At 42.2% G+C, this 22,029-nt stretch overlaps 1 protein-coding gene across 1 annotated transcript in view; it reads left to right on the top strand.

Moving 5' to 3' along the window:
• LOC124594968 (sodium-dependent serotonin transporter) overlaps positions 1-9,909 on the top strand; it is a 487,047-nt gene extending 477,138 nt beyond the window's left edge. The window contains exons 13-14 of the mRNA XM_047133493.1: positions 8,997-9,084; positions 9,878-9,909. Coding sequence (XP_046989449.1) covers positions 8,997-9,084; positions 9,878-9,909 — 120 coding nt within the window. The remainder of the gene's footprint in view (positions 1-8,996; positions 9,085-9,877) is intronic.
• Positions 9,910-22,029: the final 12,120 nt, after the last annotated feature.

Consider the following 22,029-nt stretch of genomic DNA (forward strand, 5'->3'; position numbering starts at 1 on the left):
AATCCACTGCGTGGGAGCAGGTTTGTAAACAAGTCGAATATGTCACGGTATTTCGTCGAGAGATGCCACACACTGATAGCAATCTCAGTGGCACTAGTGCCTTCACCATCGTTGGAAACTCTGTGTGAATGCACTGCGGGACTACTCTGAAGCACAATAGTTGATTTTCATTCATTTTTGTTCCGTTTGTACTCGCTCACAATACATTTACATTGAGTTCCAATACGTGTGTTTCATTTCAACCTTGGACGTGACCACCGGTAATGGAACCATTTTTCATGTTAGCACTCAGATGCACATGCCATACTGGTTCAGTACACATAATGGAATTCTCATGATATCGCATTATCGTAAGGCATACCACAGTTGCCATAACTTATGGAATGACCCTTGTAATTGAAACGACGATTTAGGATTATCTTCCAATGTTCGTAAAGGTACAATACTTACAGCGAAATAAACTCCACATACCAGCTATAGAAAAAAATATAATATAAAAGAGAAATCAACAGAGGTTGTGACCCGTATACCTGGCGATCGGTATTTTATCATCAGATTTCATATAAACACGTTACTATTTCGCGTAAATAAGAAACGATGATAAATACTTGAGGACAACAAGAGCACTTATTGGAAGGGGCAATTTCTCAAGTTTCGTACTAAACGAATTTGCTGAGCTTCGAAGAAACTGCTGGAAAACAGTGAATGGCTACATTTCCTTCTTATTTCTTCTTATAGTCGCCGAAAGGGTTATCGTTGGCGCCTGCCCGATGTAAGTGCAACGGAGATGAACCATGGTGGACGATCGTTCGTACCAAGGTAGTTATCAGCTTCCTGCTCAGCTGAAATTTTCGAAACCAAGTAGAGCTTCTAATTACTAGTTGGATCGCAACGTACTGTTGACCTTTTATGGGAGATGGAAAAGCGCCAAACCTCTTCCCATTTCTCTGCCGCCTGTTTCCGTATCCATAACAGGAAATCGGAGAATGTTAGACTTATGGACATTACAGGACCAAAAACGGTGGTCTCTTTCGGTAACTGGTCGACTTTTCCACTGTAACACAATCCTACATGAGCTGGTGCCCATAGCAAGGAGATTCTCTTACCTCTTCGTTTACCTTGCAATGATTCTCGTGTAATTTCCAGTATTTGAATACTAATTTTACTGTTTCAGTTAAGACTGCAACAAGCAAAAATTCGTAAATTTGTGCTAAGATCTTAAGGGACCAAACTGCTTAGGTCATCGGCCCATAAGCTTACACACTACTTAATCTAACTTAAACTAACTTACGCTATGGACAACACTCACACCGATGCCCGAGGTAGGACTCGAACCTCCAATGAGGGAAGCCGCGCGGACCATGACAAGGCGCCATTAGACCGCGCCGCTACCCCGCGCGGCTCACTGCAACAAGAAAAGCCACTACCACCGATTCCTTATAGAATCGAACTCCTATGTATAAAACAACTTCAAACGTCTGACTACTTTACAAATGAGTTACTGAGTTAAATGCACGATCCAGTCACATTAGCGTTAGTACCGCCTATGTTCGACGTCAACGTGCGATAACCACTCACACACGGCAGGTGGCAACACTAGCACAAGAGGTTATATAAAGCGTGTCAGGACACGGCAAGCAGTGCAGTCGTTGTCATAATGCAGACATGTTCAAAAGGGCAAGATCACCGACTTTCGAGCCAACATTTGTGAAAACCGTTGCCTCCCGCCGTGGTTAAAGTGTACTATGCATGGCAAATTGGGTCTACCATTGGCGCCGAGGCAACTGTGCTGCTGGTTCAGATGGCTCTGAGCACTATGGGACTTAACTTCTGAGGTCATCAGTCCCCTAGAACTTAGAACTACTTAAACCTCACTAACCTAAGGACATCACACACATCCATGCCCGAGGCAGGATTCGAACCTGCGACCGTAGCGGTGGCGTGGTTCCAGACTGAAGTGCCTAGAACCGCTCGGCCACAACGGCCGGCTAACTGTGGTGCACCACGGACCGTAGGTGACAGAGGTGAATGACGGCTGTGAGGGTGTGTACTGGCGAATTGAAGCGCAACTGTTGAGCAAGTGACCGCCCAGATGAAGCAAGATCAACAGTGTCCCCTCAACAAACGTTCAGCGAATGTTGCTGCTGATAGGTCTCCGCAGCAGGTGCCCGGCTCGTGCACCCGTGCCGACTGAAGTTCATCGGCGACGAAAGCTGGAACTTGCATGCCAGCACCGCAACTGGATGTCCATGGAATGGCAACAGGTGGCCTTTTCCATCGAAGAGATGGCCATTGCCGCGTTGGACCCTGCAGATATCGTCGGAAGCGTCCTGTTCGAAACAAGAAGCGTTATGGCATTCCCTGGGTGATCTCGACATTCTGGAAGGCACAGTGGATCAACAAGACTATGTATCTACCCTTGGTGACCAAGTCTGCCCCGACACGTAGTTTGTTTTTTCTTCGACATGATGACATCTGCCAACAGGGAAATTGCAACGTGCCACACAGCTCGAAGTGTACGTAAGCAGTTCGAAGAGCACAAGAATGACTTTGCCGTACTTTCCTGACCACCAAACTACCGGCATATAAATCCAGTCATGAATCTGTGGAGCCGCGTCGACGGGGCTGTTCTACATCTACATCTACATTTATACTCCGCAAGCCACCCAACGGTGTGTGGCGGAGGGCACTTTACGTGCCACTGTCATTACCTCCCTTTTCTGTTCCAGTCGCGTATGGTTCGCGGGAAGAAAGACTGTCTGAAAGCCTCCGTGCGCGCTCTAATCTCTCTAATTTTACATTCGTGATCTCCTCGGGAGGTATAAGTAGGTGGAAGCAATATATTCGATACCTCATCCAGAAACGCACCCTCTCGAAACCTGGCGAGCAAGCTACACCGCGATGCAGAGCGCCTCTCTTGCAGAGTCTGCCACTTGAGTTTATTAAACATCTCCGTAACGCTATCACACCAAATAACCCTGTGACGAAACGCGCCGCTCTTCTTTGGATCTCCTGTATCTCCTCCGTCAAACCGATCTGGTACGGATGCCACACTGATGAGCAATACTCAAGTATAGGTCGAACGAGTGTTTTGTAAGCCACCTCCTTTGTTGATGGACTACATTTTCTAAGCACTCTCCCAATGAATCTCAACCTGGTACCCGCCTTACCAACAATTAATTTTATATGATCATTCCACTTCAAATCGTTCCGCACGCATACTCCCAGATATTTTACAGAAGTAACTGCTACCAGTGTTTGTTCCGCTATCATATAATCATACAATAAAGGATCCTTCTTCAAAAAATGGCTCTGAGCACTATGGGACTTAACATCTTAGGTCATCAGTCCCCTAGAACTTAGAACTACTTAAACCTAACTAACCTAAGGACATCACACAACACCCAGCCATCACGAGGCAGAGAAAATCCCTGACCCCGCCGGGAATCGAACCCGGGAACCCGGGCGTGGGAAGCGAGAACGCTACCGCACGACCACGAGATGCGGGCAGGATCCTTCTTTCTATGTATTCGCAATACATTACATTTGTCTATGTTAAGGGTCAGTTGGCACTCCCTGCACCAAGTGCCTATCCGCTGCAGATCTTCCTGCATTTCGCTACAATTTTCTAATGCTGCAACTTCTCTGTATACTACAGCATCATCCGCGAAAAGCCGCATGGAACTTCCGACACTATCTACTAGGTCATTTATATATATTGTGAAAAGCAATGGTCCCATAACACTCCCCTGTGGCACGCCAGAGGTTACTTTAACGTCTGTAGACGTCTCTCCATTGATAACAACATGCTGTGTTCTGTTTGCCAAAAACTCTTCAATCCAGCCACACAGCTGGTCTGATATTCCGTAGGCTCTTACTTTGTTTATCAGGCGACAGTGCGGAACTGTATCGAACGCCTTCCGGAAGTCAAGAAAAATAGCATCTACCTGGGAGCCTGTATCTAATATTTTCTGGGTCTCATGAACAAATAAAGCGAGTTGGGTCTCACACGATCGCTGTTTCCGGAATCCATGTTGATTCCTACATAGTAGATTCTGGGTTTCCAAAAACGACATGATACTCGAGCAAAAAACATGTTCTAAAATTCTACAACAGATCGACGTCAGAGATATAGGTCTATAGTTTTGCGCATCTGCTCGACGACCCTTCTTGAAGACTGGGACTACCTGTGCTCTTTTCCAATCATTTGGAACCCTCCGTTCCTCTAGAGACTTGCGGTACACGGCTGTTAGAAGGGGGGCAAGTTCTTTCGCGTACTCTGTGTAGAATCGAATTGGTATCCCGTCAGGTCCAGTGGACTTTCCTCTATTGAGCTGTTAGCGCCTCGACCGAGGAACCTAGCACACTTGGTCACGGCACTGGTCGGCATGGCTCCACATCTCCGCCAGTGGCTTCCAGAGCCTCACTCAGCCCCTTTCTGTACATCTGCGTTGCAAAAGGTGGCTACTCTGGCTTTTGACAGGTTCCCACATTAATGTGACTGGACCGTGTACTTAGAGTCAAGCATTTACGCGAGAAAAAGCTTAGTAAGGGTTCTGAATTACTCTCATCAGCAAACAGTGGTGCGAATAGTCTGTATAATCTGCGCTCCGTCTCAAGCAAAAGCAGTTTTGCACTCACCTCATTGTTTGTGACTTCATATCCCCTGAACTCCACGTCATACGATGACGTAATTTAGCAGGTACATCAGTGGTATCAGTGGATACTGTCTGATAAATGTGTTTGCAACAGAGACCGTAGTAAATAGTTAATAAATTCAATCATTCAAACATCGTACACGATGCTAAAGTTTTACTGCGTGAACTGAGAGAATGTAGTAAGTGAAAAACGTTTTTCGTTTCATCATTTTGTGGGGGCATGCCAGCGAGAAAAAGACTTGAAATTATGTGTAAAGCTTGTTGGTCGCTAACTGCTCTCATTCTCAGATACTGGCTGAATCCCGTCTGGGTAATTTGAGCGCCGTGAGTCATGCTGCCTCAGATCGTATATTCAGTGTTTACCTGCAGTACTTGACTCGTTGTGTTAAACCATTGACATAAGATTATACCTCGGGATGAGCAAATTATGGAAACAATTTAAATTTTTAAATTCAGTCAATAGTTATATGGAAATGAGCGTTTGCTATCACTTGCCGGGAGGCCCCTTGTGGGACAGGTCCGGCCGCCTTGGTTCAGGTCTTATTACATTCGACGCCACACTGGGCGACCTGCGAGCCGCATGGGGATGAAATGATGATGAAGACATCACAACACCCAATTCCTGAGTGGAGAAAAACCCCGACCCAGCCGGGAATTGAACCCGGCCCCGTAGGACGGCAATCCGTCGCGCTGACCACTCAGCTGTCAGGGCCGGCGATAGTTACATCAGATACTGAAAATGAAATTTTTGTTCTGTTTCCAAGCTGTTAGATAGTCAAACTACAAGTGTCTTCTTCAACCGTGCACCTTGTTAGGCGTTCAGCGCCGTATTGCAGTGTAATAAAATCTCTGGCAAAGTTCTTTTATCAAAGCCATTTGGTGAAGTCGTTGATAGTGTGCTAGGTAAGCTTTTATCAAAGATATTAGATAAAAGTTGAAGCATGGGTCTAGCTATTACGTGTACATCTATACTTTGCAAACCCCTGTGAGGTGCATGGCAGAGGGGACGTCCGATTGCACCAGTTATAAGGGTTTTTCTCCTGTTCCATTCACGTATGGAGCGCGGGAAGAATGACTGTTTGAATGTCTCTTATCCTCTTTTTACATTCTAATCGATTCTGTGTATAGCCTCTCAGTGGACATGTTAGAGTCAGTGTGGTGTTCAGCTAAGCAATGTATGATTTACCTTTAGCATAGAAGCCTGTCCAAATCACGACATTTCCACCAACAAAATTTCTGCTCATTCTTACATGCTGCTCTGTTCTCAGATAATGCCAATGATATTGAAATCTATCCGGCCTATCTTAATTAAACTTCTTCTCATGATTGAAAATCACTTTATCCCATTCTGAAGCATACGATTTATGTGTTTCACAAACTCCAATCTGGCCTGCTTATGTTTGGTTGTTAGGGCAGGTTTCTGCAGTCTTTCCTTGAATGCAAGATATTTGGCATTTGACAAAATTTGTTGTACACGTCTGGTAGTTATTGACAACTGTAGATCCGCAAGAAATTTAGAATAAAAGTACGTGGCCCTTGCTTCGTGTAAAAGGAACCTCTTCGATGCCTCAAATAATTTTCTACTTTGGCCATATTTTTCGTTCTATTCGTATCGTGCGCCCAATTTAACGAAATTACCAATCACTGTACTTGAACAGCTCAATATCTTGGCGATTTGACGATTAGAGTGTCCCATTTCCATACGCGCACCGAATTTTGTTTTTTCATCTCATGGTAAATGTTTCCCGTGAGGCATCGTCACAATTTATACAAAAAAAAGTTCAAATGTTTGTGAAATCTTATGGGACTTAACTGCTATGGTCATCAGTTCCTAAGCTTACACACTACTTAGCCTAAATTATCGTAAGGACAAACACACACACACACACCCAGGGAGGACTCGAACCTCCGCCGGGACCAGCCGCACAGTCCATGACTGCAGCGCCTCAGACCACTCGGCTAATCCTGCGCGGCTACAATTTAAACAAGCACTATCACTAATGATTTTTGTTTCTTATCTGCAGCAGAGGCACATACGCACACACTTACACTGCAAAGAGTTTACTGCCTTTATACTGTGTTCCACCTTCTACCACCTGAATCGTTGATTTCTTGTTACATACGCCATCAAATGCGATACCATGTGACTGCATTTGTCAGTGTACCAGATCTCATACTATTGCGTATAGAATGGGCACAAATATTTCAGCCGTCAATGTTAATTTTCCTGCAGTTATCCATGCGTTTATACTGATTTCCACTACTGTATGACGAAAAATTTTACAATAGTCTAATTGCTTCAGTGAAGGTGTTTGGTGAAAGAAGTTTGACGAAATCTTCGGAAAAGATCTTTTGCAGTAAAATAGATACTCTTTCTGACAAGGGAACCTTCCTATCGCACCCCCCTCAGATTTAGTTATAAGTTAGCACAGGGATAGGCCTTGAAAAAATGAACACAGATCAATCGAGAAAACAGGAAGAAGTTGTGTGGAACTATGAAAAAAGTAAGCAAAATATACAATGCGCAAGATAGGCAACATCAAGGATAATGTGAGCTCAGGAGCGCCGTGGTCCAGTGGTTAGCGTGAGCAGCTGCGGAGAGGTCCTTGGTTCAAGTCTTCCCTCGAGTGAAAAGTTTACATTCTTTATTTTCGCAAAGTTATGATCGTTCGTTCATTGACGTCTCTGTTCACTGCAATAAGTTTAGTGTCTGTATTTTGCGACCGCACCGCAAAACCGTGCGGTTAGTAGACGAAAGGATGTGCCTCTCCAATGGGAACCGAAAACATTTGAACCCAAGGTCATAGGTCATCCGATTCCTCCACAAGAAAACGGGTCTGATATATTCTATACGACACTGGTGACGGCATGTGCGTCACATGACAGGAATATGTTGTCAACCACCTAACTTGTACACTTGGCGAATGGGTAAAAAGATTCTTCTACCTTGCCCGATTTAGGTTTTCTTGTGGATGTGATAATCACTCCCAAAAAAGTGGTGAAAACATAAGAGTTTGTCACATGTTGTTGTTGTGGTCTTCAGTACTGAGACTGGTTTGATGCAGCTCTCCATGCTACTCTATCCTGTGCAAGCTTCTTCATCTCCCAGTACCTACTGCAGCCTACATCCTTCTGAATTTGCTTAGTGTATTCATCTCTTGGTCTCCCTGTTCGATTTTTACCCTCCACGCTGCCCTCCAATACTAAATTGGTGATCCCTCGATGTCTCAGAACACGTCCTACCAACCGATCCCTTCTTATAGTCAAGTTATGCCACAAGCTCCTCTTCTCCCCAATTCTATTCAATAGCTCCTCATTAGTTATGTGATCTACCCATCCAATCTTCAGCATTCTTCTGTAGCACCACATTTCGAAAGCTTCTATTCTCTTCTTGTCTAAACTATTTATCGTCCACGTTTCACTACCATACATGGCTACACTCCATACAAATACTTTCAGAAACGACTTCCTGACATTTAAATCTATACTCTATGTTAATAAATTTTTCTTCTTCAGAAACGCTTTCCTTGCTATTGCCAGTCTACATTTTATATCCTCTCTACTTCGACCATCATCAGTTATTTTGCTCCCCAAATAGCAAAACGCCTTTACTACTTTAAGTGTATCATTTCCTAATCTAATTCCCTCAGCATCACGCGACTTAATTCGACTACATTCCATTATCCTCGTTTTGCTTTTGTTGATGTTCATCTTATACCCTCCTTTCAAGACACTGTCCATTCCGTTCAACTGCTCTTCCAAGTCCTTTGCTGTGTCTGACAGAATTACAATGTCATCGGCAAACCTAAAAGTTTTTATTTCTTCTCCATGGATTTTAATACCTACTCCGAACTATTGTCACATAAACTGCAACAAATGAATGCAACAGTTTCACAGTCGTGTGTTTTGATGTTTGTTTAGGTGTAGCGTCCCCATACTACGGCGCAGTTACCTCGCATCGGACGGACGGACGGACAGATAATAATTGTCTGAAAATAAAAAATTAAACTTTTCACTCCAGGGAAGACCTGAACCAAGAACCTCTCGTTGCGCAGCTGCTCACGCTAACTACTGGACCACGGCGCTCCTGAGCTCACGTTCTCCTTGATGTTGCCTATCTTGCCCGTGGACTACCCAGTTTGTATATTTTGCTAATTTTTTTCATACTTCCACACAACTTCTTCCTGTTTCTCGATTGATCTGTGTTCAGTTTTTCAAGGCCTATCCACTGTGCCAACTTATAACTAAATCTGAGGGGGGGTGGGGGGTGCGATGGGGAGGTTCCCTTGTGAGTGTGAAACACTTGCGAGTTGAACACCTGTCGTTGTTTGTGTGCAGCGCGTGAAAGCGGCAGTGAAGCCGTGCGACGAATGCGACGAGCCGGCAGCGGTGAGCGTCAACTCCAACTACGGCGCAGCGGACAGCACGGGCGGCGGCTGCGCAGGCGCAGTGGCGGTCTCTGGCGGCGGCGCGGGCACGCACGTGTGACGCAGCCGGCCGGAGTGGCTGGTGTGAGCGCGCCACAGCCACCGGCACCGCGACACCGCTGCAGCCGCAGCCGCGGAACACGCTGGCGGTTCAGTCTGGCCGCCAGAAGCAAGGTCGCGAAGCGGCCCTCCGCTGCTGGCCGCTGTTTGCACAGCCCCAGAGATCGCATTACTCGACTCACTTTGTCTGCGGCTATTGTGGAACGCCGAGAGCTGCCTGCTCTCCTGCGCTCACCCCTTCCCACCCTCCTTCCCTCATTAATCCTCGCCCTACCTCCCAATTCCCCTTTTTCATAAAAGGGCACCTTCCATTTACCGACGTGTCGACCAAGAAGAATTGCAGTTGACGATCAGCCTGCATTTGTACTCGCATTTCTATATCTCTCCGCTTTCTGTGTACCGATGTCTTTTTTTATACTTGTATATCTAGTATTGGTGTTAACGACGTGAGAAAACACGTCACCTCACGCCCTCGGCAAGAGGAAAATGCATGCAAAGCGATCTTCCGATTCTGTAACACCGTGCAAGTAGTGGTCTTAAGAATTGCTGGCTAAATACGCACGGTAAGCTGTTAGTGTCGTAGTCACTATTAACGAATTTGATTAGGTGCTGAGTAGCAACCATTTCACGCATATTAAAGTTTTGATACAAATCGCGTGGATCCTCGAGTAGTAAAAGACACGTTTAGAGAACTGTCACACATCTTGAAATTTCGGCTGTTTACACTCACAGGCACGCTGCTTGTTAATGTGAATTTTCTTTAAGACATCTTTTATTTCCTTTAGTCGAAAACACGTTCTCAGTGAAAACCATTCCAGATATTTCTCGCTAAAATTTTTGTTAACATTATTTTATTAAGCCAACAGTTTCCAGCTTTTCTTTGTTTTTGGGGTAAAAACGTATTCCAACAATTTCAAAGAGAGCAGCCTATTTTTCCGTATAACTGTTTGGAAGGCACATCATTAAATTATCTCTTGTAAGCTGCTTTATATGTTACATTTCCCCAGGCAGTCTCTCTCGATCTCTCTATTTCTCTCTCTCTCTTTTTTACACACACGTACACATACACACACACACACACACACACACACACACACACAACTAATAGTCGGGATTTCAGATCTAAGTATAAACATGAAAATGTAGTGTACCATACTGAGTAAATTCCGTACATGTGTAGTTCATTTCAATCGTAATATTATGCGTGTTTGCTGTGAAATGGTGAAAAAATAGGATCCTCAGGCCATTTTGATGTACTAGTGTTGCCTCAAATGACAAATCCGATATTAAGATATTTCAATTACAATATGCATTGTGAGTCCTTAGGAAGTTACTTGACGACTGTAAACTATACTTACAGAAGGTAGTGCTATAGATGCAATATAATATCAACATTATAATGGACCCATACACCACAAAAAACATAACTAACGGTACCAAGTATTCAAGAGCAAATCACTAAAAGTGATGGGATAGTTACTGCACAGTTTCACAGACTCAGTGATTGAACCCTAAATCATAAATAATTATTATGAATAAAGTAGTCTTTCGACAATCATCCTTCAATAACTAATACCATGTTGGCAATGTAAATGTATCTAGAGCCTTTTATGTAGGACCCACTTTCATATTATATCTGGAATGTTTAAAGAGTATGCTGTTATGAGAAAGGAATTTCTCAGATACCACATATTTGCTCTTTTACTCTACAATACTAGTGATGGGCAATTTGTTTCATCATTTTTCTTCATGTTCCCAGAAACACCAGAACTATCATGATAATCAGTTTGATAGTAAAGCTTTTGTTTGAGATTCACAATGGACTATGTCCTTTCATGTTTGTGCCCTTTGCTTATACATGTCGCCCATGTAAATCGATGTATGTTCATAACCATAACCTTTGTAGAACATGAGCAAATGTAGTTGTAGAAGCATATGTCAGGTAAATATGGCTTTACACAAATAGTAAAATCTGTATTTTAGGATGACATTTGTACTGTGTTCAAGTAAATCATGTATCATTAGACAATACTTAAAGTTAGCTGAGAATACTATACTTATAAAGGATTTATATGATTATATTACGAAAATATTAAAACCATGAAACTAAAGTTATAATGAACAATATTGTGTATATTGTAAATGTTAAAGGACAAAGACATTAATTTTCTATGAGGGACTTGTAAGTACTAAATTATATTTATGAAATATGTTTAAAGCTGGAAGAAACTATGCACAAGAGTCTAAAGATTTTATTACCTTATTGGTCATTGTGTAATCAAATGCCATCCTGTTCGGAGAAACAATTTGGCATTGTTGCCATGTTCATTGTATTTAACTGTACAAAAGGAAAACAAACTAACAAACAATATTTATACTTTTTAAATAAGATATTAAATGGAGACAATAGATTTTATTGTGAAATAACTAGAACCTTTTGCTGAATGTTTGTAGTATTGTATGTAATTTGTTAGTTCAAAACAGTGAATGTTCCATTAGGGATGCTTAGGCAGGTGTAAATAGGCAATAATGGCAGACTGTTTACTTCGCCATATACATATTAGTGCAAGCCTAAATTATTAGAACCAGAGAAACTGTTTTTATTTATAGTGCTTATGTGTTTCCATGTTAAAATGTTTAAAACAAGTTCAGATGGGTGCTTCGTAAAAAAGTTATTCAATTTGTTATATTGTGGAAAGTTCGTTCTTAATTTACAGACTTCTATTCAATAAGACACTTTTTCGTAAGAATATGTGAACTATGATAAGCATAGAGTTAAGTTTCAGTGGTACTAAGGCAGGTTCCGAAGCCAGATATTACTGTCCTACCTCAGTCCGTTTGTGTACAAATATGTTTCAGATATTTCGTATGTCATCATGGAAAGTCCATCTCTGAGCTTAAGGCGTTTTAAGGCTACTGCCTAACCTGTAATGTTCAACAGCGGATGTTAGCATCCGATATCTTTGTTACATGCGAGGAGCTTCACCGCGGCCTAAAGCACGTGTGCACGTCCCGATCGTGGCGACACCGTAGGGTAAATAGCGATGCTCACTAGCGGTGACTGCAAAAACTACACCTTTCTACAAATGGTTTGGCGCAGCATTTACATTTCGCTGATAGGATATTATTAGACGCTTTACTTATAATAGGCCGCAAATGAAAATAATGGGCGTGCACTTGCCGATATTAGGGTGACGTACAAAAGCAGTAGTTTGTGTGTTCGACTTTAAACACTATGCCCGGCATTCAGCAGAACATAATTCTCATTTAGGTGGGTCATAGTCTCATCGCTGACGGTACGAAATAATACCTGCGAAACGGTCGCGTAGAGAAGGCGTTGCATTCACAGCCAGAATGCAACTGTCTTGGTGTGCGTCCGATTAGCAGACACTAACATTTGTGCTATGATGTCATTTGTACCCTATCATTGTTCCTCACGGGATTCCCTAGCTATAGCTTTTCATCTCCCCTCATAAATTGCGTGTTAGGAAAGGCGATCTTGCGATTCACCAGTCATCTCATCAGTTTAAATACAAAACTCTGAAATTATATCTAAAAGTGTCTAAAATTTCTGTGATCAGTTCATATTATCGCCCGGCTGTGTTATCTGTTCTTTGTTCCGCCTTCTAACGCATTACCAGTAAAAAAAAGAAAAGCGGATACAAATCACAATTTTCAGTTTCCTCCTTCATAGTTCTCTTCCTTCTTTTTTGTCTCCTCCTCCCTTATCCTCATATTTCAGTAATCTGTCGCTGTGCAATACTGACACAATGTATGTTGATTTCAGTTTAAAGTATAACAAGTAAGAAACGTCAAAGCATTTTCAGCCCCCAGACGTTCCATGTGACAGACAGCTTTATGAAGCAAACGGCTAATAAGTTCATCCTCGGAATTGCTACAAGTGAGAGGAAAACTCGTTGGCAGTAGTTTAGGCTTTAATGTACACAGAAAAACGCTACCCACAGCGTAAGGAGAAATTTTGATGATGTCCGAAATGCCTTAAATGAAAGCGAAGATCCTGTTGGCATCTTAAGAGGAATCTCATTCACAGATCATTTTTTTTAAAAGTTGTGTGGTGAATGCGCTGGTTTTAAGATCGTTGTGTCACAGCTGTACACAAGGGACATGTTTGATTACTGTCCCTGATAATCCTCTAAAGTGTTAAAAGAAAACGCTTAGTCAATACTTCAGTGTTACAGCAAACGAAAATATATAAATATAGATGTATGTGTCAAGCTAAACCTTTTGCACATCGACATTCAAAGCCATTTGCCGTTCTCTGGCTATAGATTTCCAACTAAGAGCTCCTAATTAGTTTAAAGGACAACTTCTACGCTTGAACCTAGCAATGGCTGCTCTCCACACCTCGCCGTTGCCACAGAGATTCTACCAAGTGGCTAACACTATCAGGAAAATGTATACTGCCGAGAGTTTGACCTTGACTCAGCCTCAAGGTTGTTACTCGACGCATAAACTTTCTTTCAGTCTCTCTAGATTCATAGTAGCTTGAGAGAGCTCCACTGGAATTTGGAGGATATGAGGCAGTCTCATTGACAACTCGAAGCCTTCATAGATTGCCCGACGGATTTCGTTCAAATTGTCGTATATAATCAACACAACGTGTACTCTGCCACCAACACCATTATGTCTCAGTCTGTAACAGTCTTCTGCCAACGGAGGGGAGCTTGTAGATTTCAAACGTCTGTAATTTCTCAGTGGTGATATCTTAGGGAATTGAAACGAACACTATATTTCTCTTGTGGTGGAAATATAGGAAAGATAATGTGGTTATGGTAGGTCGTCCCAAAAATGTGTCGATAATCGCAGCTGTAATAAAAAGGACATATAGACTTATTCAAAAGAGGGAAATTTTGCTTTTGTTAGAAGATTCTGTTACATTATTTTAATCAGAAATCTACATGATGTTAACACAGTAATTTTGTAGTTCGTATTTGTTTTCATGCTGAGTGCCGGGTGATCATCCTTTCCGTGTGAGTGTGTTGTACAGAGCGTGTGTGAGTGTATGTGTGTGTGTGACTTTGTGCCTGCCGCGGCTCATTGCTCAGCCATGAATGAGTCGCGGCCCGTGTGTCACTAATTTTTGCTGTTGTTTCAAAAAGAAAAGGATTGTGTGTTCCTACATCTACGATTGCTCCTTGTATGTTTTATAGATAAGGATACCAACTATAATTTTAAAGGAAATGTCTCACGCGGGACATCAGACACGTAAGATGCCGAATGGAAGTGCACAAAGAGAATAAAACATTGGTGTTTTTAACAGCGACTAAGTTTATTTCGCAGTTTATACAGTCTTTACCCATTCCTTTTAAATATACCCTTTCCTGAAATGTTTCAGAGAATGTTAATACATTATCTGCACTTACCGACCACATTGAGGTCTGCAGTGGTACTGAAGAACATCGTAGAACGTTGAAACACTGCACTCCAGTCACCGCCAACAGAACTTTGAGGAAAAACTTCTTGCTGCAGAATCAGCTGCCAAGCTTATATCTTAGTGTGATACAGATTAACGGGAATATATGTGCACAGTATTTGGCTTCACATACACACACACATTCAAGATGACTTCACACTGATCTAACTGCTCACTTATTGATTCATTGGTCTGTGCTACTTTCATTACGAAGGTTCCGATCGGTCGCGAATGGAAACGGCAGTGAAAATCAGAAACCGTTAGCTGCACTCCCACCTACTTCTCTACATAGTTGCCGCTCCGACTTTGTCATTTGTCGTAGCGTTGCACCAACTTTCCAATGCCCTTCTCACAGAACGCAGGCGCCTGTGCTTTCTGCAGTCCTCTACGATGGTCTGCAAATCGTAGTCTGTGCCAAAATGTCGTCTTCATAGCTAGCGGTTCACCTGAGCAGAGATGAAAATCAGAGGGAGCCACACGCGGGCTGCATGGTGAGTGATCAAACACTGCCCATCGGAAACGCTGCAGGAGCGTTTTCATCGACCCTGCAGAGTGCAACCGACAGTTCTCATGAAGAAGGAAATTCATGACACTTACGTTATTTGGGACTGCATGGATCAGGCGAATTCTGTCGGCAGGCACTCACACTTGCCGAGAGACGTATTTACACACTGTGCACTCAGAACTGCAAAGTGTAACGTGGCGCGACCGACGGGATACTAGAGAAACTGCTCAACATGTCTAAGCAAAGTTTCATCTGATTTTCACTATGGTTCCCATTTCACAACCGATCGGAACTCTTCCTGGATTCCCCCCCCCCCCCTCCCCCCCCCCCGGACCGTTCTGTTTCACACGATATTAAATATTAACACTTTTTAGAATAGTTTCCACTACGTGACGCTTTTGATTACAAGGCACTGCATGAGAGAATTTAACATTTGTTTGAAAACTGTTCACCCTATTGTGTCTTGATATGGTATTATGTTTACGATCCAGAAGAATGCGTTCCTTTGGATCAAAAGAAAGCATCGTTGTGTGGGTTACGTGAGGCCCTAATACAGTACTTTTACGTAAAGTTTTGATTTTGTTCTTCCAGCTTTCAGTACCAAGTGTGCAACAAAAATGTACGTATTTCAATACAAGACGTACATGTTACATCTTTGGAAGTTGTAATGGTGTACAATATAAATTAGTATCATGATATTTTAGTGAAATGCGGTTCGGTAGTGTTGTCGTATGAGGGGTAAGTCAATATACAGAATAAAAATAGTCACAACTGTAAAAGTAAAACAGAATTTTAAAGTTTTATTTAAAGCCTGAAAACGAGTCTGAAACTGAAGGGGAAAGGTAAATTGCGTATGAAGCATAACAGTCAATTTCGACTAATAGCTACAGTGACCCTAGATACTTTTGTAACTCCTTGTACCTCAAGTGATGCAGTGGCGGATACATATGGGTGGCGCACCCCTGCCTACGTAACACGCGCGTCCGCGTCTGTCTGGCTCATAGATAGCTAACGCATACCTACGAGAAAATTCGTGGTCATTCTAATGATCTAGATACGTTAGTCTGTCTGGCACTTGTTCGAGAAAAGTCGCGAATATTCTACTGTTTTCTTGTACAGAGAACCTTCGATACGTAGCGTTATAAATAAGGAATATTCGCCGAATAGGAAGCTAGTTTACATTGATAAGCAGAAGTATATTATGACCGAAGAACGAATAAGTAAAATGTTGTAGCTGCAGCAAGAGCAAGTTTCAAGATTAATCAAGAGTCAGTTGATTGTGAAGTATTAATAATAGTAATTCATAGTAACAATATTTTTACTAAATATCTCTGGTGATAGTGAGTTTCGATAAGATTCCTAAAAACGCATTGTTGTTATATAGGCCCTATGTTGTCGAATGCACTAGAAAGGAACGGAATCGACAATATAAGTTCCACACACATAACTTGCCGGATGACGTCATCATTGGAAACTCGCCCTTATACGTCGTAAGGTACGTGTTGGCTTGCTTTCACAGTAGGTATTTGTTCACGGTCCATAAAAGTCTGGAAGTGAATGTTCTCGAAACAACAGAGTCACATATCTAAGTGAAGCAGAGTCGCTGCCAGGTAGTCAGTTTGAAAGCTACAGTCGTCGCGATAACTTGGCAGTGATAAAAAGTGAACAACTGCGATTATTGGCTATTATCACGGACTTCAGTCTGTGTTGTGCTTAGTGATATTAGAAATACGCGGAGAGTGACCATGTATGTTTTAGTGCTACGTGTACTAGTGTTGCAGTTTTCAGTGCGAATAAAGTGTTCATTCGAGAATTAAGCTTTGCATGTGACTAGATTATTTTTTCTTACGGTAAAAGTGAAGGTAGCTCGTGACATCCTTAGCTCCCCTTCCTTGAGGTTTCTTTGTATCCGCCACTGATGTGACATGTGTGAAGACTGCACACAGCACCTTACCATTTACGTGTACTGAACCATGACATACACTATCTGATCAAAAGTATCTGGACACCGTTATGTAACGCGGAATTGATCACTAGTAACAGAAGAGTAGGTCTGTCAGGAGAGCTCAGTGACATCTAATGTCCATTAATCAATGAATGTGTTCTGACTAATAAATCCATTAGGAACATTTCAACCCTTGTAAAGCTGCCCCAATCGACTACTGGTGATGTGGCTGTGAAGTGGAAACGCGAAGAAATAACCATAGTCAAACCAATACCACGCAGACCTGATGTACTGACGAACAGGAATAGTGGGGCACTGCGCAAGGTGGCTGTAAAAGATCGCATGAAATCAGTGGAAGGAGTCACGCGTAGGTTGAAAAGTGCTACTAGCAGTCCAACTGCCACTATGTGTGTACAGAGCTGAAAGGGATGGGGTACAATGGTCGGCCAGCTCGTCATAAGGCACATATTTCTGTAGTCAATGCCAAGCGATGCTTGTTGTTGTGTAAAGAGGGGTGTCACTGCACGGTCAATGACCGGAAGTGAGTAAATTGGAATAATGTACCACACTACACCCTATAGCTATCCGGTGTAAGGATTAGTATCTGGCAAATGCCATCATGGGTAGCGCCACCAGTGAAAAGTACAGCAGAGGTTTTGTTGCGGTGCGGCGGCGCGGTTCCTTCTGTCCTGCACCTAGCTGTGAACTCCTTGCAGCAGATCGCCAGCAGGAAAGTCGAGCAGAAACCTATCGTAATGCAACTCGCAACAGGCTGCATACAACGTAACTATTCTAAGATTTGCGAAAACGCCTTAATTTTGAATGACAGGTGGAAATACTGCCAAAACTTCGGTATATTCGTAAGTTGAGACTTACAAGTCCACTGCCAACTGCCAAGCACGTGCTAATCGTAACAGAGTATGCACAAACCCTTTCATTCACGTTAACAAGTTTATGGTAACGTATTTCCTGAAATCTGAGCAGCTACTAAACACGGAATGTTCTTAAATGAAAATGCTCGCCACACTATTAAGTTTACCGCCGTGTAATGCACTCATGTTCTGGTCACCGATCTTCTCAATATGCCACGCGGTATTACTGTCTTTTCTCGTACACATAACTACTTAAAACACCCATACTTCCTAAAAAAAACAAAAAAAAAACACTGGAATAAATATGCCTTCACTTTAAAGCATTTTTGAGGCATGTAGCACAACTAAAACCGGCAAACTATAATTTCCTTCGCAGCTCGTACTACACACGACCATAACATTGAAAGGCTGGGCTCCGACTTCTTAGACTGCTGTAGGCATTCTCTGTTTCCAATAGAAAAGACGCGCGAAGAATACTCCATTCTGATTGATCAGTTTTCTTTAAGGCCACTAAAAAACATTATTCTCCCGCATTAGTTCGCGCTTTTCATGACTAACCAATCAACAGGTAACACACTTTCAAACTGGTTTTTTTTTTCGAAATAAATATTTAACATTCTGATATTTTGTTTACACTTTTTCATGTGCACTGGAATTAGCTTTCCTTTTACCATAAACTTACTTCACATATTATGATACAAAATTTCCCGTCGTCTGCATTCACACTGTCTAAAAACTTTCTCACACTACAGCGTTCGTTAGTAGAACGATGACCTGCATAGTTACTTTAGATCACATTCACGCATCATTCACACTACTAAAAGCATATACAAAACTGTACGAACATAAGTAACAATCAAGCCTTCAATTAATAAACAGAACATCCTCTTGACCTGTTCCTTGAATGTCTCTGTCCACTACTCTGCTCTGGTGGATGAAAATTAGAATTACATACTCGACTGAACCCACTTCTAACCATCTGTCACTGTACACGCATAAGTAATTCTCCCGATGCGCAGGCTCTAGACAGGAGCGATATAAGACGCCACGCCTCAGCGGTACGGTGTGTTTCTCGTGGTTGGGCTGTGGTTCCCTTGATACGCTTAAGAAAACACTATATGCAGGTGAATGTTAACACATTTTATGCATTGTGTACTGCGAACAATAGAGGATCAGTTCAGAGACGATCAAAGTTTGTATCAGCATGAGAGTGCACAGTTTCATAAAGCGGCATTTGTGAGCAATGGTTTGTCGACAATAACATCCCTGAACCAAATGGAACACTTTTGGATGAGTTAGAAAGTCGAAGTCGCTTCAGATCCTAGTGTGCAACACCACCACCTTTCCTAGTTTTGGCTGTTGAGGAGGAATGTGCTGCTATTTCTCTGAAGACATTCAGGCAGCTCACTAAACGTGTCCCCAGCAGAATTCAAGCTGTCGTAAATGGGAATGGTGGACACACCACATGTTAACGTCCACTTTTCATCATATAGTGTATGACAGTGGTTGACCGGAACCGACATGCGCCGCGTTCTCAAAACAGCAGGATTTGCAGCGCACACCCTGAGACCTCTGCATTGGTTGAATTATACTGAATCTTACTGGAGAATGCAGACCACTAGCTTTCCAGAAACATAGTGCAACAGCGGGAAGTTTTTGGGGGAATGTGGATTGGTTCGATGGGGCACAATTTTATTTGAATAACAGAGTAAACCTGCACAATACAATGTCTGCGATATGGATTGTTTATGTGTGTTTTCTGTAGTATTGTACATAAATTTATCAGGTGTTAAAGTGTGATGGTGATTATCATCGAAAGGTACGATGGGATTATTGGTATTCGAAGGCATGGGAAGTGGAAAAGTATTACTTAGATCGGACTTTCCTGCCATTCGACGCTGTACACGAAAGCGAAATTGTATTCAGCATGAGCAGCACACCATCACGTTAGCACACAGTAAAGGATGTAGCACTAAGTGGTTTCCTCGCGCTCTCTGCATTTCGTAGCATTGAAATGTTATCTTTAGATAAGCCTCCGGTAACGTTGTGTATCGCGGTTAGCCTTCTACACTAGCAGAGAAACTGAAGCAGCTTGGGCAGCAATTGCAACGGTCAACCTCCCGAACATAGCTCCAACAATATTTCACCGTTACTAGAAGTGTCTGGATACTCGTATCGGTCTGAGCCCCTCTCCTACCGCCGGCCGAAGTGGCCGTGCGGTTCTGGGCGCTGCAGTCTGGAACCACGAGACCGCTACGGTCGCAGGTTCGAATCCTGCCTCGGGCATGGATGTTTGTGATGTCCTTAGGTTAGTTAGGTTTAAGTAGTTCTAGGACACTGATGACCTCAGAAGTTAAGTCCCATAGTGCTCAGAGCCTCCCCTACGACCCAATACGGACCACGTCAGCAGTCTTTCACCTTCGAGGGAAGGTAGAAGACATCAGTGTATCGTCTTCAGTTTGTTTACAGGAGAAAATTTATTTATTGGAATATTACACTCATGAAATAAATTTAAACAAACTACTAAGGTATTCTTTTCCAATGTGGGTGTGTGGAAGTGTATTGGGCGTCAGAGTGACACTTTATCCGTGCTGGAAGCGATGTTTTACTGGGAAAAAGCATGAATTCCGAAGAGTAACTGCATACAATGGTAGAAGGTTTGAATCAACAGTGCAGGCAATAAAAAAACATGTTGGAACGTCGCCGGGCGTTCACAAGCGAGTGGAAACAAGTTTTATACAACGACGTAATTACTATTGCATATAGCCTATGCAGATGCTTTAAAAATTGGAATCGAGCACTAACTACCTGAGAAAGACAGAAGAGCATGTGAGCGAGTAGAGGCGGCTGGGAAGAGGCGAATATGAAATTCAACAACTATAAGTCATTTAATTCTTCAGTTTATAATATCAAATTTCGTATATAACTACATTAGAAAATATAAGAAAAGTGAAATACATTAGTTATTTATTGCTGATAACTTTAGTCTTATTTCGATGGTTTAAGCTGCCATCGTTCAGAACTTTCTTTTTATTAATTGCGATCTTCTTTGGCCAAGCGCCGTTTCATGGAGTGTCTTTCCGTGCTCCAAAGCATATTCACCATGCAAGGTGGACGGAAAAAGACATTTACTGCTTGAAAACATTTGTGGTCTGTGATGAATATGAATTAACAAAACAAGATGAAACATTTTTGGGAGTGTGTGTGCTCCTTCTTCAGCCAGAGCACTGCGTATGGATTTCGGCATTCTTTCCTAGCTTTATTAATAATGTCAGGATGCTTATTGCAATATCTTTCATGTGGTCTTACAAAAACTGAAAAATCGAGTATCATACACCTCTCCTGAACATGTTGTCATTATTGGCTTTTTATTTCTTGATCCCAGCTGCTCTTCTGTTTCAAAAATTAAATTGGCCGATGAATTCGACCATGACGCAAAACTATCAGACGAAAATCTTAGAGGGTACAAGTATGAATCAATTACATTTCAGAAATAATCAGTAAAAGGGTCGAAAAGTTTGTTTCCAGTAAAACAATGCTATTTTTTATCTTAAGACAGCTTTTTCGCAGTGATGCGAGAACCAAAATTCCGTAAACATTCTGCACGTAGCTAAGAAACTGGAAGCTGTACATGGAGGTGTCAGGCTCGTAGAAGACTACAGTAAATTGTTCACAAAAACGAGAAACAGAAGTAGTACGTACTTCACCTTGTATAAAATACTGACTTTATCACAGGATATGGATTTTTAACATTAATTTGATTTCGTCTTCATATTTGTCTCAGAAACATTGTAATTAGAAGTGTTATATAATTTACTTACTGCAGTCGTTACAAGAGATTTGCTAATAAAGTTGAAAGATATTCAGTAATCCGCGTCTTCAGTGTAACATTTATGAGGTAAAAAGTAAATGAAATTTTTATGTGACTGTACGCATTTTTTTAATGCAAGGTTTAGCGGCACGTCTTTCACTTTCCCTATGGAGCACAAATTCTACATAAGTCATTTTTTCTTGCAATAGAACCAAACTAGGAGGGTAACACAAAGAAAAATTAAACTTGAAAAATAAGAGCAACTCTTGTGTGCAAGTTAATTGCAGGTGTAAGAAAGACAAAGCAACAGGAACTGC

The sequence above is a fragment of the Schistocerca americana genome, chromosome 1, assembly GCF_021461395.2.
Source record: "Schistocerca americana isolate TAMUIC-IGC-003095 chromosome 1, iqSchAmer2.1, whole genome shotgun sequence".
Classification (NCBI taxonomy): domain Eukaryota; kingdom Metazoa; phylum Arthropoda; class Insecta; order Orthoptera; family Acrididae; genus Schistocerca; species Schistocerca americana.